This window comes from Centropristis striata, chromosome 19, assembly GCF_030273125.1.
Source record: "Centropristis striata isolate RG_2023a ecotype Rhode Island chromosome 19, C.striata_1.0, whole genome shotgun sequence".
NCBI classification, from domain to species: domain Eukaryota; kingdom Metazoa; phylum Chordata; class Actinopteri; order Perciformes; family Serranidae; genus Centropristis; species Centropristis striata.
In genome coordinates, this window is record NC_081535.1 from 24,377,876 (window position 1) to 24,400,668 (window position 22,793).

Consider the following 22,793-nt stretch of genomic DNA (forward strand, 5'->3'; position numbering starts at 1 on the left):
CTGTGCTAAATTTAGAGCACATTATTCCTGATGTAGCAGCTGTTCAGTTCATGCAGCTCACCTGTAACCCTTAACACTCAAACTGTAGCCCATTAATAGACTATCCAACATCCTCAGCTGTCGCACAATGACTAATGTTGTGATGTGACTATTGTTCCCTCAGCAAGTACTACAGGTCTGAATCACAAGTACAGAAGATGACAACACATGTCACTATGCATTTGCCAATATCAGATGTCAGTCAGACGAAGCAGGATTAGAGGGTCGGGGAGCTAACTTTGGACCTAACCCTGGCTTTTCAGTTTCTAAAGTGGCTCGGGTTCAAACCAAAGCTGTTGCCATGGTAACTACTGCAGATTCCTTGCTTCAGAGTAGAAGGGAAGAGCCTGCTCATGATGTTATGTGCAAAGTACTGAGGTAAATTACACAATAAATCTGGTTTTATCCTATATTTTACAACCCAAACCAGCAACATGTTCGTCCATTTCTCAATACATTCTGACTTCTGAACCTTGTTGGATGCAGGCCAAAGGCTGCCTGCCTGGCTTTGGTGAATTTATTCTGCTACCAAGAAGAGAAAACAATCAGTCTCTCAGACATGTAAACATCATTTAGCCACAGTTACTTTATAGTAACCTTAGCTCTATGAGCGCAGGCAGAGCCCTCTACTGGGCTCTATGGGTGTTACTCTTCTCCAAACACGAGCATGTGTTCGCCCACTGAAATTTGCATTCATTTAGCCAGCCAATCTCATTGTGTAAACCTGAATATGTGCAGGCCCGACAGTATATATCAAGCAGCACACACAATGTCTGGCATCCTACATCCTCTTCAGTGAGCAGCATAGGAGCAACAGGGCTCTTAGGTAGAGGGCTCACCGCTGCTTACAGAACTAGAACTTTGTAACCTGTCACAATGCACCACTGGCTCAACCACATTGATCCTGACCGGATAACCCACAGCAGAGAAGTACCATGGTCTCATCCAACCCAGGACATGGACATCTGGGTAGAAGCATGATCTAACCTTGCAGCAGTCAAAAGAGAAGCAATAGTCCCCCAGCACACCAGCTCCCCTGGGCCAGGGCTCGGCAACCATTTTAGTGACCAATATGTTTTAAAAACATTTTTACTGCCGTATATCATCTACACATGAATTCCCAATGGTGGCAGGTGGCACCGTTTAGGGTAGCCTCTGCCACCAGTATGAATGTGTGTGTGAAAGGGTGAATGAGTGCAGTCTGTAGTGTAAAGCGCTTTGAGTGGTCACAAAGAGACTAGAAAAGTGCTATATAAGTGCAGGTCCATTTACAATTTATATGAAAAAATAATAAACAGATTATGAAATCATATTATTGAATAAGAACATCCAATTTAAACTGTATGAAATAAATGTGCAGGTTCCGTTAGCTTTATGAAGTGAATCGTGAATGAACTACTGAATTAAGTTTTTTTTTTTTTTTCTCAGAAAAAGCATGTGATCCTTTTTGACCACATCCTTCGAAGAATAGGAAAGGAAAGCACATCAGTCACAGCTTTTGGCTTCTGTAAACTATGGAGCACTGATGATTAAGGTTGACATGACAAACGGTCCATTGGATGACTTGCTGGTCAGTCGATATCTTTATCTGTGAGACAAGACATGCATTGGTTCCTCTTCATTTATAAAGTCTTGATAGGGAAATGCCACCATACCTCAGTACTTTATTAAACTGGTCACATAGTAATTATCCAACACGCTCTACTGATTAATGCTCAACAGACAAATACTGAATTTGGAAAAACTGCTTTCAGTTTCTCTGCTGCATTTACCTGGAACATTTTACAACAGTCACTTAAACTCAACACAATTATAACTATGGGCCAGTTTATAACTATGATAACCAATAACTCTGCCTTTCACTGTAACTGTTTTAATGTTTTCGCACGTGTTTGTCTGTGCTGTTTTGAGTTTTCTCTCTACTCTCAACATCATTGTCAATGAAAGGTTGCCCTCAATGATTCCTCGAGAAAATAAATAAAGGATAAATGAAAAATGAAATGAAATTATATGACTCCATGTTAACTCCTGTAATAAGTCAGAGTAAAAATCAGGAGCACCAGAACTTGAAGGTAACACCTGTTTTTTTCTTTTCTTGGTGTGGAACAAATTAACTGAACTACAGATGCGAAAGTGACCTTAGACACCATGTCTTTTACCATTCTTTTCTCCCTCTTTGTGGTTGTATGGGTTTATGGAGTCTGGAGTTACAGCATCTAGTTCCAACCAAGGTTATAATAGTTTTGGATTTTTCATTCGTTTTAGTTTTAATTTCGTTGTGAATTTTTGTTTTAAAATTCAGTTAGTTTTAATTACTTTTTAGAGTGAGTTTGCTAGTTTTAGTTTAATTTTTATTAGTTTTAGTTTTTTTTTTTATAATGGGCTTTGTGTTGGTGAGAGATTCAAAGAGGTCATAATACATTTTGCCTTTATTTCCTTTGGCTTATCCATCTTAGCCCCAATAAGCTTATTAACTCTTACAGTTCCAGGTGTTTTGAATTTTGGTTCTAGTGTCGACATCCCAGTCTCAGTAAACATCTTTACCATGTGTTGGATGTTCAATAACCAGAAGCGATTTGGTCTGAGCTAAATAAATACATTTCATATCAACCAAAAAGGATTATGCAGTGTTTCCCCTACATGTATTCTGCGGCGGTGTGCTGCCGCTGCTGGATTTTCAGCACAGCCTCAAAATAAATGTGATTTGTAATAACATGGTTGAATTGAAGACTTGAATATTTGTGAAAGCACAACAACAAGTTTACAGTGTTGCGCCGGCGACACTTTTACCATAATAACTAAACGGTTTGCACGATCGGGAAAATTCCAATGTTTTCTGAAAGGTGAGAAGTTGCTCTTTACAGCCAATATGGTGTCATTACGGTAATTTAACTCGGGCTTCTCCTGGGAGCCCACAAAGCAGGAATACACACAATCGAAGGGCAGAGAGAGGAAAAGGTCTGAACTAACAGGTTCAGCTTGTGGCCTTCATGTTGACCCTGATGAAGGCCGCAAACCGAAACACACTGGTCTGACGTTAAAGTTGCTTCTGGTACTACAAGTAGCTAGAGGTGGACATGCGTGTTTGTGAAGAAGACATTTGCATGCAGTGCTGACCTGGAGCCTCTTCATGGTCTGGGAGTCCTGGTCAGCCTTGACCTTGCAGGCCACCAGTAGCTGAGCAGTGGAGGCTGCCACCTGCTTGGCTGAGGAGATCAGCTTCTCCTCGCTGGCGTGTCCCTGCACCGCAGAGTTGGCTGCCTCACACAAGTTGTTGGTTGCAGCTGCAACCATTCGAGCCTGAGGAGTCAAAGGCATCGATGGTTAGATGTTTGACTAATGACTCCAAAACATTGTTAAACATCCTTGTGGGGAAGGACTTACAGCTGAAATGAGCCCCTGAGACCACTGGCCATCATCGACAGCATTTGCTGGGATTGCTCCCACCTGAAAATACAGGAAAACAAAATCAATCTTCATGTTTGTATAGCCAAAGCATTCATGGATATCAAAAACATAAAATGCACAGAAGTTTATTTAGTAGGGCCGTTTTAATTCAGATTAATGAATTACACAAAAATTCACACGTTAAAAAATTCACGCAGAACATTTCTCACTGGATAGCAGCAGCTAGCGGCTAGTGTGGTAGCTAGCGTGGATTGTGTTTTACTTAAAAAACCAAAGTATTATAGTTTACAGAAGGTCTACCTACCTATAGGCTACCTGAATTTATGAAATGTACTATATTTCTAAATATGCTATTGCTACACTTAATGGCAAAAATTGCACTGGTTTAATAAACAATATTTTTGTTGCTTAAGCTTATGTATTCAGTGATTATTCAATGGTATACTAAAAATCGATGTGAAAAAAATTACTTCTCACTGTTCTCAGGTCAAATATTTATATGCGATTAAAATGCGATTCATTTCGATTAATTAATTACAAAGCCTCTATTTAATTAGATTAATTTCTTTAATCGAGTCCCGGCCCTAATATTTAGATAACAGGGTACTGGTTTACTGACCTGGCCACTGTTTGTAGTTATTCCCAAAAAAAATAAAGCACTAAAATCCGCTGGAATCCCACTTAATTGTGAGCCAGGAGGTGCTGCTTATTTTTTATCATATGTCACAGTCTATGTCGACCTTATATCTCGGCGTCCAGTGGTTACGTCCAGAAGTTGTTATTTTCATCCAAACTCTGATCTGTTTAAAACCTTAACCACTTTGACTTGTTGCCTAAACAAGAGATTCTGTGCTTAAAACAGCAACCATCCGATTTTTTCATTATTCATCGCTTACAACTATCATATTTAGCAGGACATTATTGGAACCAGTGTGCAGAAGTTTTAAAAAAATATAATATGAATAAATATAATTTATATATTTATCAGAATATGCTGTATACGTATGACATGGTTGAGCAAATTAAGCTTATTATTAAGAAAGATAATTAAAAAAATAAAAGACATTAAAGAAATACGGAATAATCTGCTTCAGTTGGATACACTGATTCCTTTTAATCATTTTAAAGACATTCTTATTTATCTTATGATTTCTGAATGTGCATGTGCTCGTTGAATTTATTGTGCTTCTGTTGTTTGTATATTATTATGGATATGTATTTGAATGTGTTGAATTGTATTTGTGCTGTATTCAGGGCGCCATTGGCCTCATACTCTCTGGTTCTTGTTTACCTGATGCTTTTGCAACATCTACGCTCTTTAAATGTCACAATTTTTTGGTGTAAAGAAAGGTGAAAAATCAAGGAAAATTATAGTGCACAGGAGAAGCTAACAGAAACCTATTTCTCCGAGTCTGTAGAGGGTTTAATTGTTGCCTGCAGAGCAGTGCTCAAAATGTACTCCAGAAGTAGATCTCATACAGAAGTAGATCTCATACAGAAGTAGATCTCATACAGAAGTAGATCTCATACAGAAGTAGATCTCATACAGAAGTAGATCTCTTATCCTTTCATGGATTCAGGCATACCTTTCCTTGCGCCACCAGCTCTCTCTGTGCTGCTGAAGCAGCTTTGACCAGAGCACTGGTAGCAGCTGCGATGGACTTGGCTGCCTCCAGAATCTGCTCCTCAAAGTCCAAGCTCTCATCTGCCTCCTGTTTACAAGAGAGGGTAATCAACAGTCAATAAACACACTGTGTTACAGGGCTGTGATGATCTGTGGGAAGATTTATTCACTAACTAAAAGCTTGCATTCTTAAAAATGATGTTACACAGGACAATCTGCTGTCTGCTATGTTCTGTGGATATTATATGAAATGTTAACAGGATAGCGTGTGTGTGGCAGCCATCATTCATGGTGTGAGGAGCTGATAGCAGAAGGCGTGCCACACACACACTGAGTGACCCTGTGGTGAGGTTAACAGGCTCAGTGTGACTGAGCTGCTCTGTAAAAAGCCCTCTAACCTTGGGTTTGGTCCTGGGCCTCAGCTGCTCCAGTTTCTTGGCAGCTGCTTCAATAGCTGCCGCTGCTCCAAGCAGCTCGTTCTCTGCGATGACGGTGGGATCTGTGGGGTCCACCCATTCTGTGCCTACAAAACACACACACACACACACACACACACACACACACACACACAGCCGACATCTTGCATGTTAGTAGAAGATTGTAGAAGGGTTTTCATAAGGGTCTCAGTACAAGACTATATTTGAAAGTTCTGCTACAGACTTTAAGGCCTAGAACCCCTTTATATGGCAGATTAAGCCAAAACTCTGAACAGAAAATTATCCAGACCAAGTTAAGTCTGCAGCATAAGTTATCATGGTGATTTAGTTATTAAGATGGTAAAGCATGACCGCATTTATACCATTAAAACCGGGGGTGCTGTTGTGTTATCCTACCATTAAAGCCAGGAAAGCGGATATGTCATTTTGTAGTATTTGTAGTTTTTTCCACCTATTTTTGGTCTCTTAGCCAATGAAATGCATCAGAATACATGTGGGAGTGTCGCAATGCAACATGGGACTTTTCCAGAACATGAAATCATGGCGGAAGACGACTATACCGGAGGGAGCTCAGATATAACAGCTATAAGCTCTCAAATACTTTTTGAATTTCATTTCTATCTGCTACAGAGGCTGAAAAATCTATTATTTAGTAGGAAGCGTTGACACTTCTGTTGAATTTCCAGAAAAACTTCAGGTTTTAGAGTGTTATTTTAAAATCGCCCATAGGTTTTACAGGCATTTTTTCCAGGCGTTTTAGGCCTAAATGGGTTAAAAGAGAGCCACCTCCGTGACACAAAGAATTCTGGTTTTAGACTTGGCATAGCTCACTTCATAGTGCGCCCCTCTTAGGACATAGGCTGTGATAGGCACCAATAGGAAACCCTACAGAACTATGCACTCCAATTATGAGTATATAGGGTTGGGATCCTATTTCCAGGGTAATAAAATAAAAGATTCACTCAGCTCTGAGGCTAATGAAACCTTTAAGCAAAGTGCGTCTCTCCTCCTCTTCCAGCGTCTTGTATGCAGTCTGGGATAGCCAGAGCTTTTCTCCAGTATGTCTACACCTATTTACAATCTGGGATCAGGGAAAAAATACTGTGGCTTGTTTGCAGTACTTTAAACCAATCACAATCACTTTGGGCTGTGCTAAGCCCAGGATGCAACGACAGTGCCTCTGCAAAATCCATAGCAGAGATATCAGAAGGGGAAGAGAATTCTTTCAGAAGTCAAACAAAAAAACAAAAACCCAAAGCAACTGGATGATAGCCACTAGGGATGGGTACCTTTCACATTTGAATCGATACGGTACCGATACCCGGTACCTGGGAATCGGTACCGGTACTCAACGGTACCAATTTTCGGTACTTTTGCGTAACATATTTATTTCTCAAAATATAAACTTTAAAAAATATATCAAAACAATATAAAATCCAGGATGAGCAGTGCTTTATTGTTGAGTGAACGTACATTTTGTAACATGAAGGTTGCAGTGTTATCAAAGAATGCAGAGGAGCTCTCAGGTGGCAAAGCACGGAGGAGAAAAAAAAAAAAGTTGCAAGTGCACGTGTGATTTGTTGTGATGACGTCGTAGCTGTGCGGCGCAGCACCGGTCAGACAGTATTGTGGGCATAGCATGATGGAATAAACAAAGTTGAGTCGGGCTGCTCTGTGCACATATCGAGGATGACGCAGGAGTCCAAGGGATTTAATTTCAGCGAGGCAGTTTGGAGTTAAGTGGCAGGTAATATTCCTGAGTTGAAGAGCGGAGTATTAGCGGAGGACCAGAGATGCAGCAGCTAGCTTCTAGCTGCTAATGAAAAGTCTACGGATGAATGGAGAGAGCAAACGGAGTAAGGAAGGTCTAATCTGGAGGCAGACGAAGGCCAAGCCCGGGTAGAGACATTGGAGAGATAGTAGCTGGCGGCTAGAAGACCTAGAGCCGGCTGTTGGTCTCTGTTCCGCGGTGGAAGAGGGCAGCAGTTAGCGGCCGCGGTGAGCAGACAGGACCAGACGAGGAGGTAAATACATTTAAAAAAATAGTGCGATCGTCAGCACGCTTGTTAATCAAAGACGTCAAATGAAAACGGGTTGAAATCAATGATCAGTTTAAAGTTAACGCCGTTTAGGTACCGAAACATGGTACCGTTTGATTTTACATGAATCGGTACTCGGTAGTACCGACGGAATTCGGTCGGTACCTATAAAAGTACAGAATTCGGTACCCATCCCTAATAGCCACTGAGTTTCAAGATTGCATTTCAGCCATTGCATTCCATCTATTTACTGTCCACATGGACTGCATACCTGCATTAAACCAAAGTCTCCCCAAATATGATTGATCAATACCACTTGGACTACAAACACACTACAAATGGAAACCACAACACTTCCGATACTAAAAGCTAGTCCCCTTGCATAAACGCAGAATCTGCATTTATATGCATATATTTTTGTTTATAGAGATTACTCACAAAGTGGAAGGCTGAACCTGAATAGACTAGATAAGGTGCCTGAAGGGATTGCTATTTAAATTTGATGCTGTATTTTGGATTAGATTAAATCCTGTGAAAGCCATTCCTGCACATCAATCACAGCTCTTTCTCCTCTCAGAGCCACTGAGGATGTCCCATTTGAGTCATCTGTTGAATAAAGTCATGGACCTACAGCCATGCAGGCAGCAGGATTCAGTTGCAGCTAATGCACCTTAAACTAGAGCAGAGGGACATTGATATAAAGCTCTGAGGATGGCTTTTCTTTCATTTGACAGATGATGCATTCGTAGTATCCACTTGCGTTCAACGTAATTTCTACTTGAATCTTGAAAGGGGAATCCCAGAAGAGAGCTGTGTGAAACTGTAGAACTCTATGTGGAGTATGTACTAATCCTACTTCAAATTACTGTCAAAGCTCATCTGCATGAAGTGCTCTAAATAAGACCTGATGCTGGGCTATTTAAGACAAGTCTTGGGCATGTCTCAGAGGCAGTGTGTATTACTGTATGCCTGTTTGATTCTTTCACTGGGGAGACAGCGTGAGAATATTAAGTTGTATGCCAAGTGGCTTAAAAACCATCTACTGTCATCTATTTTTTATTTGCTATTATAAATTAGTACAATTTCTTGAATGCCATTAACATTTGTACATTTGTATAGTTTAATCATCTTACTAATTGACTACTGGTGGTAAATGTTCAGCTCAGGGGTTTGATGTTATACCTTCAACTACATTATATCGATTCACGGTCACTAAGTATTGGTAGTTAGCGTTCCGGCGGCCGGCAGAATTCTCACTGCTTTTTTTTTTCCAGGCTCACTATTAGGAATATACTGGAGATACTGGTATCATATTAAACTAAAGATCTAAGGAATCTACAGGCGTGTCGGGAAGCATTCAAAATAACGCTGCAAAGTTCTTCTTTTTTTATCTTTCATTCAAAAAAATTGAGAGCAGTGAAGCTTGTTGTTTTTGAAGTTTGATAAAATGCTGCAGTTGTTGTCGTCCATCCATGTTTGATATCAGTTAAGTTCAGTTTGACTGAATACTTTGTTGGTCAGTCTGTGGGTTTGACTCTCATTGTGGAGAAATAAAAAGACTGAAGTGAGATGAATAGACTGAGAATTTTCTCTTGTTGGACAACAAAATTCTTGATTGAATTTAATTTTGTGGACACAAAATGCAGTTAAACAGTTAAATCGCAATATATTGTATCCCAGTACTCGCTGTATCGCAAAATGCTTAAAATCACAATAATATGGTATTGTGACTCAAGTATCGAGATAAAATCACATCGTGTGATTCACACTTCTAATTTAGACTGATCAATGAGAACATGGACACCATTTAATTGAAATGAAAACACCTAGAGTTTACTTCCGCTGTCATTCTGTTGTTGAAGAAGTCAAAGGTTGAGTTACCTTTCATGGCCTCGGCAGCCTGAATGAGCTCAGTGACAGAGCCTGCCACCCGCTTGGAGTAGGTGGATAACTGCTGCTTCTGATCATGAGAGGGCTTCTGGATGATCTGTGGGTGAAGGAAAAAAACATTTAATTCAACAATTTATACATTGACCTTCTGCATTACTGATCCTTCACATTTTTACTTGAATGAACTGAATCCCAGCCGGTGTGGAATTCCTTAATGCTAAGATAATTAAGGTGCCTAACATTCCAGTACATCCTATATTCCATACCCTTTAACTCAAATGCTTTAGAGCAGTAGTTCTCAACCTTTTTGAGTCGCGACCCACAATTTAACATGCATGTCGTCCGCGACCCACGCTCACTGAACAGAATCTCACACGCACAGTTCAGATGCGAAAAAACAAACAAAATTACTAAAAAGACACAAAATGACCAAAAAAAGGAAACAAAATGACCAAAAAAGACACAAAATGACCAAAAAAATACACAAAATGACCAAAAAAGACACAAATGACCAAAAAAGTAAACAAAATGATGCAGAAAAGAAACAAAATGACGTAAAAAAGGAAACAAAATGACCAAAAAAGACACAAATTGACCACAAAATGATCAAAAAAGATGTAAAATGACCAAAAAAGACACAAAATGACCAAAAAAAGACACAAAATGACCAAAAAAAGACATGAAATGACCAAAAAGACTAACACACATTAACAAATGAACACTTTAACACAGTGGCGACAGAGCTGACTTCCAAAATGATTTGGCGACCCCTAGAAATCATCTCGCGACCCCAAGGTTGAGAATAGCTGCTTTAGAGCAAAGAAAAAAATATGTGCATCCCTCCAGTCCAGTCCCATGCACTTTGATAATCTAGTCCAGGAGCAGTTTTGTGCATACACACTGTGTACATACACATTGCTTTTTTATGTTTCGAGAGCAATGTGTATGCATGTTTATGTCCTTAAAAATAGCCTGGCCTAGGGCTGGGCGATATATCGATACAAAAGATATATTGATATATTTTTAAATGTGATATGGAGTTAGACCATATCGCATATATCAATATAGTTCAATCTTTTTAAGATATGCTGCCCTTACTAGGGTTTGTCATATTTAGTTCTTTTGTAATGTTCGTTATTCTTTTCTCATATAAATATACTTATTTCAGAAAAATATTGGCCTATTTTATTTCATAGGCTATTTTTATTTGATATTTTTTTATTTAAATGTGCACTTTATGGAGCTTTGATTTAAAAAAGGTTCTCCTGTTGTTATACAGTATATATGTTCACTTAAATAAACTGTTTCAATAAAACTACTTGTGACATGTCATATTTTTCTTTGACTTTGACTGAACATTTGCTCTCACTTTGCCATTAAAATAACAGGATATATATCGTATATTGATATTCAGCCTAGATATATCGGGATATGACATGCGGTCCATATCGCCCAGCCCTAGCCTGGCCCCCAAAAGTGAAACCAAAACATCTCACTGGCCCCTGGTGGCCGGTTGTATCATCGGTCATAAACCCCGCCCCTTCATGTGAGCCGATGGGACATGGGTCAAACATCAAAGAATACCTCAAAACATTTTTTCATAAAGATGGTTCATTTGCAACTGCACAGTGTATTTGATTGTAGAATAGCTTTTTGCTATTTTATCAGTGTTTCACAAAGGCAGAGGCAGAGGCAGGCTGTTTCTCACCTGCTAACATCTCTTCATTAACTGAGGCTTCATGTTGTACTTGTGGAAGACTTTATAAACTGCAAAAAAGGTGTGCCTAAAACAAGATAAAAACACTAAATCTGAGGGAAATGATCTTGCTGCATGGACAGATAATTTCACTTGATTCCTTAAATTTAAGATTTCTTAAATTAAGACTATTAAATCTAGAAATAAGTATGATGAACTCTTAAAATAAGAAATTAACTCTTAAAACAAGATAAATTATCTAACACTTTTGAATCTAAATTTTTTTTATCTTGGTAAGAAACAAATAATCGTCAGGTCACTCTGCTCGGGCCAGTTCATTGCTGCTTGCAGCTTTAATTTATCTTGTTTTAAGAGTTAATTTCTTATTTTAAGTGTTCAACATGCTTATTTCTAGATTAAATAATCTTAATTTAATAAATCTTGTCAAGTGAAATTATCTGTCCATGCAGCAAGATCATTTCCCTCAGATTTAGTGTTTTTATCTTGTTTTAGACACACCTTTTTACAGTGTACCTGTAGTGTAATATTTCTGTCCCATATACCTACTTTATGCAGGATTACGTTATTTTTGAGGCACCAGTGTCACCAAAGCTTTATACTGATTGGACTTTGTCAGCAGAAATTCTTACATGAAAAGTATAATTAGGGAGAAAATGAGACAGTAACTTCCTATTTCATATTTGAATGAAAATAATGTCAAACTAGTTTGATTTAGACTCATTTGGAGGAGTTTGTGTCTCAGCTGGTGTCCTTAGACTGTCCTAGGTGGACATGCAGTATTCAGGTTGGAGCAGTGTATGACAGGTGCAAGGCATTAACAGGGCTCAGCCTCTACCCAGCTCAAGTTTATTCAGATGGGTTGTCATGACGAGATAGAGGCAAAGACGTAACTGCAGAAGAACGCATGCAGCGAGCCAAACTAATGCCACAGGCAAACACAAATACATGCACATACTGCAGAGTAACAATCTCACACACACACACACACACACGAGAACACAATAACCTGACCTCCTCCTGTCAAACAATATTACCGACATGTTTTGCTTTTCACAAAAAACTCCATATGTCAGTTCAAAAAAGGGTAAATTCATCAAGGGAAGAAGTCTCACTGTGCTGTTTTTATTCATTCATCAAGAAAAATCAAACTGTGTCACTGAACAACATGCTCAGCAGGCCAGTACACTGCAGAAACGGTGTGTCTAAAAACAAGATAAATACACTAAATCTGAGGGAAATGATCTTGCTGCATGGACAGATAATTAAAAAAAATTCAAAATCTAGAAATAAGCATGTTGAACGCTTAATATAAGAAATTAACTCTTAAAACAAGATAAATTAAAGCTGCAAGCAGCGATGAACTGGCCTGAGCAGAGTGCACTCCAAATTATTTGTTTTCTTACAAAGAAAAAAAAAACCTTTCGATTTAGAAATGTTATCTTGTTATTTATCTTGTTTTAAGAGTTAATTTCTTATTCTAAGAGTTCAACATAGAGAGTAGACATCTTGTCATGTGAAATTATCTGTCCATGCAGCAAGATATAGATTCATTATTATCATGGCAGTGTACATCTCCCCAGCAAGACCACTGATGAGACATTATCTGTTCTCTGAAGGGTCATTAGTGAAGTTAAAAGGCTGGACTGGAACTGGTCTACACCTACATCAAAGACCTAGGTGAATACTGTACCCACCACATCTCTTTTTTTTTTTAAAGATTATTTTTTGGGGCATTTTACTGCTTTATTAGATAGTGACAGATAGAAAGGGGGAGACAGAGGGGAAGACATGCAGCAAAGGGACCTCAGGCTGGATTCGAACCCGGGCCCGCTGCAGCAAGCACACGGCCTTAATGGTACGCGCTCTACCAGTGTGAACCACATCTCTATGATAATCATTTCTGTTTGCAGACCAACTGCAGCCCTCAGCTGTTGTTTCTGCAAAAGTCCAGTGAAAGTGCCGTTCTTTCAAGCTCTGCTGGCATTTTGCCTTATAGTGGGGCGGCATAGCTAACCTATTGTTCATTTTGTGATAAAAGCACCAATTTTGGTACATATATAGCTAAATATATTTGGAAAAAGTCTGGATATTGGGCCATCGCATATTTGCAATTATGATGACCATGGACAGCAATTTTCCAAAATGGCAGCCAGCTGTTACAACATTTGGCTCATCAGCCAGCCGCCGGGCTCATGGGGCTGTAGCGGGCTTCATTTTTATTTTCTTTATTTTTTTCCACATCATATCTATCTTATGAAACTATCTTTTGAAAAAAGATCTATGGAATCCAATGGTAAAAAGCATGCCAGGATATCATATCGAGAAGTTGACGTAATACGGTGCAAAATGAGCCTATTTTAAAATATGGCTGCCACGGCAACCAGGGTCTGAGTTTGTGATGGCCCAATATCCAGTTTTATTCCCAATATATTCATCAACACATCTGCCAAATTTGGTGCTTTTATCACAAAATGGACAATTGGTATGATATATTAAGCTATGCCGCCCCACAATTAGGACATTTAAACTGATTCTACAATGGCTTATTATTGACGTCCATTCACATTGATCCTGACCTCCGAAGGCAGTACAGAGCCGGGATCACTTGGTACGCCCTATTACGTCTCTGGGACTTTCAGATTGCAGGTGAAATGTTAGAGAGGTGTAAATATTGCTGCTTGAAACGGCAGTCTGAAAGTAACTACTGACTACAGGGCACACATGTGACAGCCACACCTCCTTACCTTCATGACTTCTGTGCAAGGATCAAAGCCATGAACGACACGTCCACCAGAAAGACTGCACTCTAAGTACTCTGCCCACAGTGGACATCACCAGAGCCCTTGCTAAGGTGAACCCACGCAAGGCTGCTGGATCCAATGGGCCCATCAGTTTTCTCTTATCTTTCCCATGGCAACAAAAAATGTGTGAGGCCGTCAAAAGCAAGGTTATAATAGTTTTGGATTTTTCATTAGTTTTAGTTTTAATTTTGTTGTCAATTTTTGTTTTCAAATTCAGTTAGTTTTAATTTGTTTTTATATTTTCGTAAAATGCTTAGTTTTAGTTTAGTTTTTTTAATTTTATTTTTTTTGTAATGGGGTATTTGTTGAGTGCCAGATTCAATAAGGTCACAATAAATGTTTTCTTTATTTCCTTTGTCTGATCCATCTCAGCCCCAATAAGTTTATTAAGTCATAAAACCAGATAGATGAAATAGATTTCATATCAACTAAAAAGGTTTACGTATGAAAAAGCTTGAAAAGGAAAAGACGAAAACGAGGGACATTTTCACTATCATTTTTGTTAGTTTTGTGACCACACAATACAGTTTCAGTTAGTTCAGTCAGTTAGTCATTTTTAAAAAAAAACTCTTGTTTTTATTGTTATTTCAGTTAATAATCAATAATATCAATTCTAGTTTTCATTATTTAGTTCATTTTCGTAACTATAATAACATTGGTCAAAAGTCCCAGACAGTAAAAAGTTCCACCCACTGTGATATAATATTGCAGGAATTCTGGAACGACTTGGTCAACAGAAAGTCTGTCATTATATCTAAATAAACAGCATTTACAATTTGACCAGCAGGCTGATATGCTCAGAGCCTGGCATGATGAGTGGGATAGACCAAATGCCAAAACAGCAGTGCAGACCACCACATACATGCATTCTGATCCTTCCTCTCAGAATGGAGAAAGAATGAGCTGACACTGTGACTGTTCGTCTAGCAAATATCCGATGACTGGTGAGTGAGTGTCTCAGAAAAGGTTTAAACGCTTCTCGCTAAGTCACTTTCCTCCAACGTCTTGACTCTGACACCAGATAGCTCATTAAAACAAAGCTGGTTATCCGCCCTGTCTATAAACAGAGATGCTGTGACATCTGTTAACGTGCTGCTGACGCTACTCTGGAGCCTTGTTGTGGTAGAAAGTATTCATTGGAGCATTCAACCAATGCAGGCCACACTTGTGCAGGTCATTCATGGAGTGTACTCACCGGCTTGCACCAACATCAGTGAGCCACAAATTTAAAGGAACATTAAAAGAGCAATGGGAAAAGAAAGGAAAAGAGGCCATCAAAGACATGACAGCTGATATCAGACATATAGAGAAGAGTTAGCAAGTTAGATGTTTCACTTAATACATGTGAAACGTCTTGTTGCCAGACATGGGAAAAGTACTAATTGTCCTTCTTTGAACATGTGGATTAATGAACTTTCTTCCTGCCTAGCGATTGAAAGACTCACATATATAAATCGAAACAAAAAAGCCATATTTTTCATGATATATTGAATTCATTTATCCTATTTTTGGAATCAAGACCTGATCTCCTAACTCCTTATCTCCTAGATCTAACTACCAAGCAAGACTGTAAACCTTTTATTTTAATTTAATTTAATTTATGTTGGTTATATATTAATATTTGTTTTTGTGTTTTTTTGTTTGTTTATTTGTTGTTGTTTTTTACACACACAAATACTCTCTTTTTCTTATTTTATATATAGCCTATACATATATATAGCAAAGTTTATTAAGTCACAAAACCAGATATAGATTAAATAGATTTCATATCAACCCAAAAGGATTATGTATGAAAAAAGTTGACAAAGATGAAAACGAAGGACATTTTCACTATAATTTTTGTTAGTTTTAGTGAGTTTTGTAACCACAAAATACAGTTTCAGTTAATTACCGTTTTAAAAACACGTGTTTTTATTTTATTTGAGTTACCGAAAATGTTTTTTCAATTCTAGTTTTTTAGTTTTATTTAGTTAGTTTTCGTTATCTATAATAACCTTGCTACGCACTAAACGAAACAAGTATTGGCCATTGATAAAGGTAGCAGGTGGTAGTTGCAGGTAATGCACCAGAAGGGACACAGTATTTTACCAAAGCAAATAAAGGCAGCGTGAAGTTTTTGTTTGCTTTGAACTGAAAATGAAATTAACCAGCCCACAAATCCTGCACTGCAAAAAAAAGCCAACGTGTATTATTTCCCTAAAACAGTGATTTAAGTTGGTAAAACTTGGAAATATAAATTATTGACATTTAGGGCAATAATGTAAGTTAGCACAACAAAGGAAGCCAGTTGTATGCTCAAAAACAAGTTTGTGAGTTGTTGTTATATCTTTAAGTTGGGGTTCACAACAAAGGACAATAGTTCGGCTAACTCTTATTTCTTTGTTGTGAAATTCGGTCATTAGCGAAAGCTAGCGGCTAACTGATGCTAGCGGCTAACTGATGCTAGCGGCGCTGCTTGTTACAACTACTAGAGTAGCCATTATCAATGCTAACTCAAAATTGTGGTTGCAACATTAGCTGACTTGTCATCGCGGCGTTACAATCGTGCCAATTCAGCACATTGCAGAAGTAAGGATTAAATGTTATTACAATGTAAAATTATAAGTTAAAAAATCTGAATTCAGAGTTGAGCAAACTCAAAAACAAAACTTAAAATATTTAGTTTAATTGTCCAACTTAAAATTTTATCGAATTTGTTGCCTTGAAATTTTGAGTTCACCCAACTTTTCTTTTTTTGCAGTGTGCCTGGACATTGGACTTCTTTTTGCCTGAGTACATCCTAATCGAACTGGTGCATCAGAAGCCTTTTGTGCAAGTTTTAAAATTGAAAGAACTTTCTTACAAACAGCCACTACACTGTATTCAATGATGTGTGTAAAGATGTCTTACCACCAGCACATGCTCCAGCAGTCCCAGATATCCAGAAGCACATTCTTTGCCGTAGCGCAGAGCTCTCATCTGGACCTCCTTGCTGACCTCTGGGTGGTATGCAGCTTCCTAAGAGAGACAACAAACAGAAATCAACAACTGAACCAAGCACCGACAGCATAGGCAGTAAGCTATTTTTTTTTTTTTTTTTAAATGCAATGCTGATAAAAGATATATCATTATATATAACCTCACTGTCCATTTTTAAAAGTAATCTTAAAACCCTTTTTTTTTTTTCAAAACTTTATTTATTGAGTTTTTTTGCAAAAAGAAATACACAATGAACACAACAACGAACATACAGTCATAAAACCCCATCCCTCCCTCTCATAACCAACAGTAATCTCGGAGGAAAACAAATACTTGAGTTAATAAAAAATAAAATACAATAAATGTATTAATTAATAAATAAATAAAAAATAAATAAATTAAATTAAATCATATTAATAAGTAAATTAAATTTAAAAAAAATTTAAAAAGGGGAGGAAATAAATACATTTTAAAACCCTTTTTCATTCACTGGCTTTTAACTCAACATGAACCTTTGCTTAGTTTCAGTTGTTTTTATTTGTTCTTTGTGGTTTTAAAACCCTTTTTTTTTTACTGTTTTTTACCCAGCATGAGACTCACTCTGTTTTAGTTGTTTTTATCTGTTCTTGGCTTTAATTGTTGGTCTGTCCTGTCATTTACAGCACTTTGTATCAGCTGTGGCTGTTTTAAAGGGCTCTATAAATACAGTCGATTTGATTTGATTTGATATAATATACAATACGTAATTCTGTCTTCTGTGAGAACTCTTATATTACGATACTGTGTTTTTCAGTTGGACAAGTATGAATATTTAAAAGTTGGGAAGTAGTCTTACCAACCTGACAGCAATTTGCAAACACTATTCAAAGGTCACTTTGAAACAAAGGGAAAAGAAAAAGAAAAAAAGGGATAACGTGATGTTGAAGTCATGTGAAAATGGAGTAGTTCGCTTTAGGATTATGTTGGTTTTTTACTTCTGACGGCTGCATGAACGCTTCCAACATCATAAAAGTGGTGTTCATTTGTGGATATTTTCCTGCTCAACAAAATGCATTAGCATTAGAATTAGAAATGTTTGCCACGGAGCTTATTTTCTGTGATGATCCAATATGATCGATTTTCAACCAAGGTTATAATAGTTTTAGATTTTTCATTAGTTTTAGTTTGAATTTCTTTGTTATTTTTTATTTTCAAATTCAGTTAATTTTAATAAGTTTTAAGAGTGAGTTTGCAAAAAAAATGCTTAGTTTTAGTTTACTTTTTATTCGTTTTAGTGTTAGTTTTAGTTTTTTTGTAATGGGGTATTTGTTGGGTGCCAGTTTCAAAAAAGTCACAATAAATGTTTCCTTTATTTCCTTTGTCTGATCCATGTCAGCCCCAATAAGTTTACCAAGTCATAAAACCAGATAGATGAAATAAATTTCATATCAACCAAAAAGGTTTACGTATGAAAAAAGTTGACAAAGACAAAAACTAAGGACATTTTCACTATAATTTTAGTTAGTTTTAGTGAGTTTTTTAACCACAAAATACAGTTTCAGTTAGTTATCGTTTTTTAAAAAACTCTTGTTTTTATTTTTATTTCAGTTATGGAAAATGTTTTTTCAATTCTAGTTTTCGTTATTTCGTTAGTTTTCGTTAACTATAATAACCTTGTTCTCATGGTGCTGCTAACTTCGGGTTTGCCTACAAAAACACATCATTTCGTTTCTTCTCTTTTCTTCAAACCACTATTTGTGAATCTGAGGTAGTGGGAGGGGCAGTGGGGGATCACCAATCACACTGTTAAATTTGGTAATTGAAACTGAAAGCTAAGACAAAATGAAAAAAATCAAAATCATAATCATGTGTTTTGTGTTTCTTGTGTCATTTTCTAAATAATATTTGTTCTTGTTTCTCTCACTGGCCTTGTGCTTTGCCAGGAAGTGCATCGCCATCACGTGGAAATCTGACTCCCAACTTTCTATAGGAAGATGGCTTTCAGAAATGAATAGCTGTGTTCCACTTGAAAAAATTACATATATACTCAGGAATGATTATAATACTTTAAAGAGATGTGGCAGCCCTATTTAGCATATATGGACACATTGCCAGCTTCTATGGTGGACGGGTTGTAGTTTTTGCATTCTCTTTGTTGTCAGTGCTTACTCTTGTCTTCCTTGCCTCTTGAACCGTTTTTTTATTTTTTATTATTATTTGTATTTTTTTATTTTAATTAATTTTATATCATTAATATTTTCATTATTTAATTTTATTTATCTATTTATTTCTTATTATTATTATTATTATTATTTTATTTTTATTTTTTTTCCCTCCTCTCGCTTTTCAGTTTGTGGGTGGGATGGGGAAGGGGTTTGGAGTTGTGTGTTTCTGTTTTCATGTATATCTGTATATCTTGTTGAATTGAAAACTGAAAAATAAAATATTCTAAAAAAAATAATAATATTTGTTCTCAAGCACTGAAGATATCAGGATGTGAGTTACGTTTAAATGAAAAGTGTCCTTGAGGCTTGACAGCTGTGAGCTGTGGAGACCAACAGCTGATCAGAGTGCTGTGTACCTTGCAGGAGTGCAGCATATCAGCGATGGCCCTTCTGCTGAGGTTGGCAGTGGCAATGATGTCCTCCTGACGACAAGAATTCCCAGCAGCCACTGCCTTTGCTGTTGCCTGGGTGATTCCTTTCGTCATGCGAATAAACTCCTCTGGTGTGGTTGTCTTTGGTGGTGGGTCAGAGCTGCTGAACACCTGTGTGGTAAGACCGGTAAAAAACAATATTAGTTCCTTCATACAACAATAAAGTCCATGTTATGCTTCACGATCAGCTTAATCAATCCTTCTTGCTGGAAGAGGTCTGGTTTCAGTTGGTACTAGGCTACAGCATCTTTCTCTGGTTGGACACATACACTCAAAATATTCACCATGAAAATGACACTAAATGCTACAATATAGAGCGGAGGTGGTCTATCATTTGGAACACGATTTCCTCTTCATCTAAAAATTTTGCCCACCAGATCATTCATTATAAATTTGCACATAGATTTTATTTCACTCCAGAGCGCAGATTTAAAATGAAACTAACTGACAGTGAATGTTGCACTAAATGCACTGAGGCTTTGAAGGGAGACTTTCTACATATGTTTTGGTCCTGTTCAGTTGTCAAACCTCTTTGGAAATATATGAATTATATTACTAACACTATTATAGATAAAGTTTTTCCCTAATGTCCTATTCTATATCTTATTGGATCTAATCCCAACATTTTAGTTTCATTTCAGCAGAAAAGAATAATATTAGCAGCTTCTACGGCTGCCAAGAAAACCATTATAAAGAACTGGTTTGAACCTGTCACGAATTTCAAGAGAACCTGGCTTTTATTGTTTTTTGATGTCTGTCTTCTTGAGATGTCAACAGCCAGGATTAATAATGCTAGACCTGAAACCATAATCAATTGGTCTAAAGCTATTGCTGTGGTCCAAGGGTTACTTTGAATTTAATTAACGTTTCATATGATTATTTTTTTATCCTGGAATCTGTGTATATTACCAGTCTCTCTATATTTCTGTTTGGGCTAAATTCATGCTGTTGTTTTTATTTTTTATTTTTTTGGCCGTTTGTTTGTCTGTCTGTTTTCGCCGTGTGGCTTTGTACTGGTGTATCGTTGTTTTCATTTTTGTTGTTGTGGTTATCCTTTATATTATTCTTTGTATGTTATTTGTGTGTACATTATGTCTAATTTGTAAATATGTTTCTGAGTCTTTGTTGTCTAGAATTGTGTTTTAGTGTTTTGTTTTCATATTGTGGCTCTTAATAAGTAATCCACTGTTCTTTTCTTTGTTTATTCGTTAATAAAAAAATAAACAAAAAAAATATTCACCATGATATTAACAACAGGTCCCTTTAAAAACTGTTATTACTCACAGTCAGCTCCTGTTTGATGTGTTCAATCGTGGCCTCCAAAGCTCTGGTCCCCTTTGTGGCTTCATCCTCCACTGCCTTCACCGTCTTCAGGAGGGATGTGACATTGGTCACCATCACCTACAGCAGCCGAGTCAGATCATATGGCCATAGAGTAGACAAACAGAAAGTGCTCATTACACATCTTAAAGTAATAAGTGCCACAATGAGATCCTTATTCTGCTTTTCACAATATACACAGCATAATTGCCTTCCTGCTAGCCACCAATAATACTTTCACCAGGTATTTATCTCCTCCTTGTACCTCCTCTTGTGGAATGTTCCCCAGATATAATACCAGACAAGTCTTTGGTATCTCATGTCCCAGTATCTCCCTCAGCACACTCCAGACTCCCTCGCAATATCCCTCCATCTTTTCCAAGTAATCCTCAAAGCACCCGCAAAGGGTGAATTGCACCCTGAACTGTGCTTTTACTAGTACATATTTAAATGAGGTAATATGCATACCTTATACATTTGGTGCAAAATGGGCCCCTTTTCATGCAAATGAGTCTCACTGGACAAAAAAAGTCCAATTCACATACACCAGCACTAATAGTCACATGCAGTTAAAGTGAAATTATTACAGTCTGCAGAGAGCTGGTGGTAAATAAAGGGAATTTATAAGAACAAATATAAGGTCAACTCAAATTCCTATTTTGTGATTAAGTCGCAGAACACTCTGCTCAGCTCTCCTGCGTGTCATTTCGGAAAAATCTTTTCGATGTGTAGAAGAACACAAAACATTAACCCATTGAGGCCTAAAACGTCTGTAAAACCTCTGGGCGATTTTAAAATAAGCCCCTAAAACCTGAAGTTTTTCTGGAAATTCAACAGAAGTGTCAACGCTTCTACTAAATCATAGATTTTTCAGACTCTGTAGCATATAGAAATGAAATTCAAAAAGTATTTGAGAGCTTATACAAATACTACAAAACAACGTATCCGCATTCCAGGCTTCAATGGGTTAATTAATATTGGGTCCTGACTGATCAGCTGGTCTGACTCTGTATCAGAGAGATGCAGTGTATTTATGCACAAGTCACAACAGCGGGTTGTGGAGGTTTAAATCTCAACTTAGTGTATCTTTGCAGTTAAGCCAAGTTCGGGCGGCTGTGGCTCAGTTGGTAGTGTGGTCGCCACCTTATCGGAAGGTTGGTGGTTCGATCCCCAACCATGGCAGCCTCCATTTCCAAGTATCCTTGATATAGATACTGAACCCCAAATGGCTCCTGATGCTGCGTTCATCTGTGTGTGAATGAATTCCCAATAGTGGCAGGTGGCACCAGTGTGAATGTGTGCATGAATGGGTTAACGAGCGCAGTCTGTAGTGTAAAGCGCTTTGGATAAAAGTGCTATATAAGTGCAGTCCATTAACCATTTATTAAAAAATGAAGCCGTCGATGGTCAAACAGCATGTGAAACCCCTCCCAGCACATACCAAACCTTTTATGGCTTTCCAAAAGCATTCCCATCATCTCCTCATCATTATCATGCGCACGAGTGATTAGCCAAATTGTTTTCATTCATACTGCCAAGTGAAGCAGAGTGTTGCTGTAGAGGAGCGTCTCATGTGACTTTGGGTTTAGCATCTTACCTTAGCAGAGTTCTTCAGCTGCAGCATGCTGGGGTCATCATGAGGTCTGCCTGCAGCTGCCTTGGTGGTGCTGATGAGGTTGCCCAGAGCTTTTGCCACATCTTTCACTGCATTGATCAGGACCACCTGTAGAGTGCAGAACCAAGACTTTACAGATGAATTTGATGCGTGAGGAAGTGATTGTACCGATAGACACATAAAGAAGCAGCTATGTCCCTGTTCAGGGACTGGAAATGTGCTGACTGTGATGAGACAGAAAGACCAGTTTCCTATGTAGCTCTGTAAGATCAACATTAATGGTGTTTGATTTTTTTCTTGAAAAAGTATA

The 22,793-nt window shown here is 37.8% G+C and overlaps 1 protein-coding gene across 1 annotated transcript in view; it reads right to left on the bottom strand.

The window, feature by feature from the left end:
• The window catches only part of tln1 (talin 1), a 122,633-nt gene that overhangs the window by 11,733 nt on the left and 88,107 nt on the right, over positions 1–22,793 (bottom strand). Inside the window, exons 47-55 of the mRNA XM_059357594.1 lie at positions 22,466–22,591; positions 20,833–20,949; positions 19,474–19,659; positions 16,845–16,952; positions 9,429–9,534; positions 5,470–5,594; positions 5,034–5,159; positions 3,424–3,486; positions 3,157–3,339 (exon numbers count right to left, since the gene is read on the bottom strand). Of these exons, the coding sequence (XP_059213577.1) occupies positions 3,157–3,339; positions 3,424–3,486; positions 5,034–5,159; positions 5,470–5,594; positions 9,429–9,534; positions 16,845–16,952; positions 19,474–19,659; positions 20,833–20,949; positions 22,466–22,591 (1,140 nt within the window). The remainder of the gene's footprint in view (positions 1–3,156; positions 3,340–3,423; positions 3,487–5,033; positions 5,160–5,469; positions 5,595–9,428; positions 9,535–16,844; positions 16,953–19,473; positions 19,660–20,832; positions 20,950–22,465; positions 22,592–22,793) is intronic.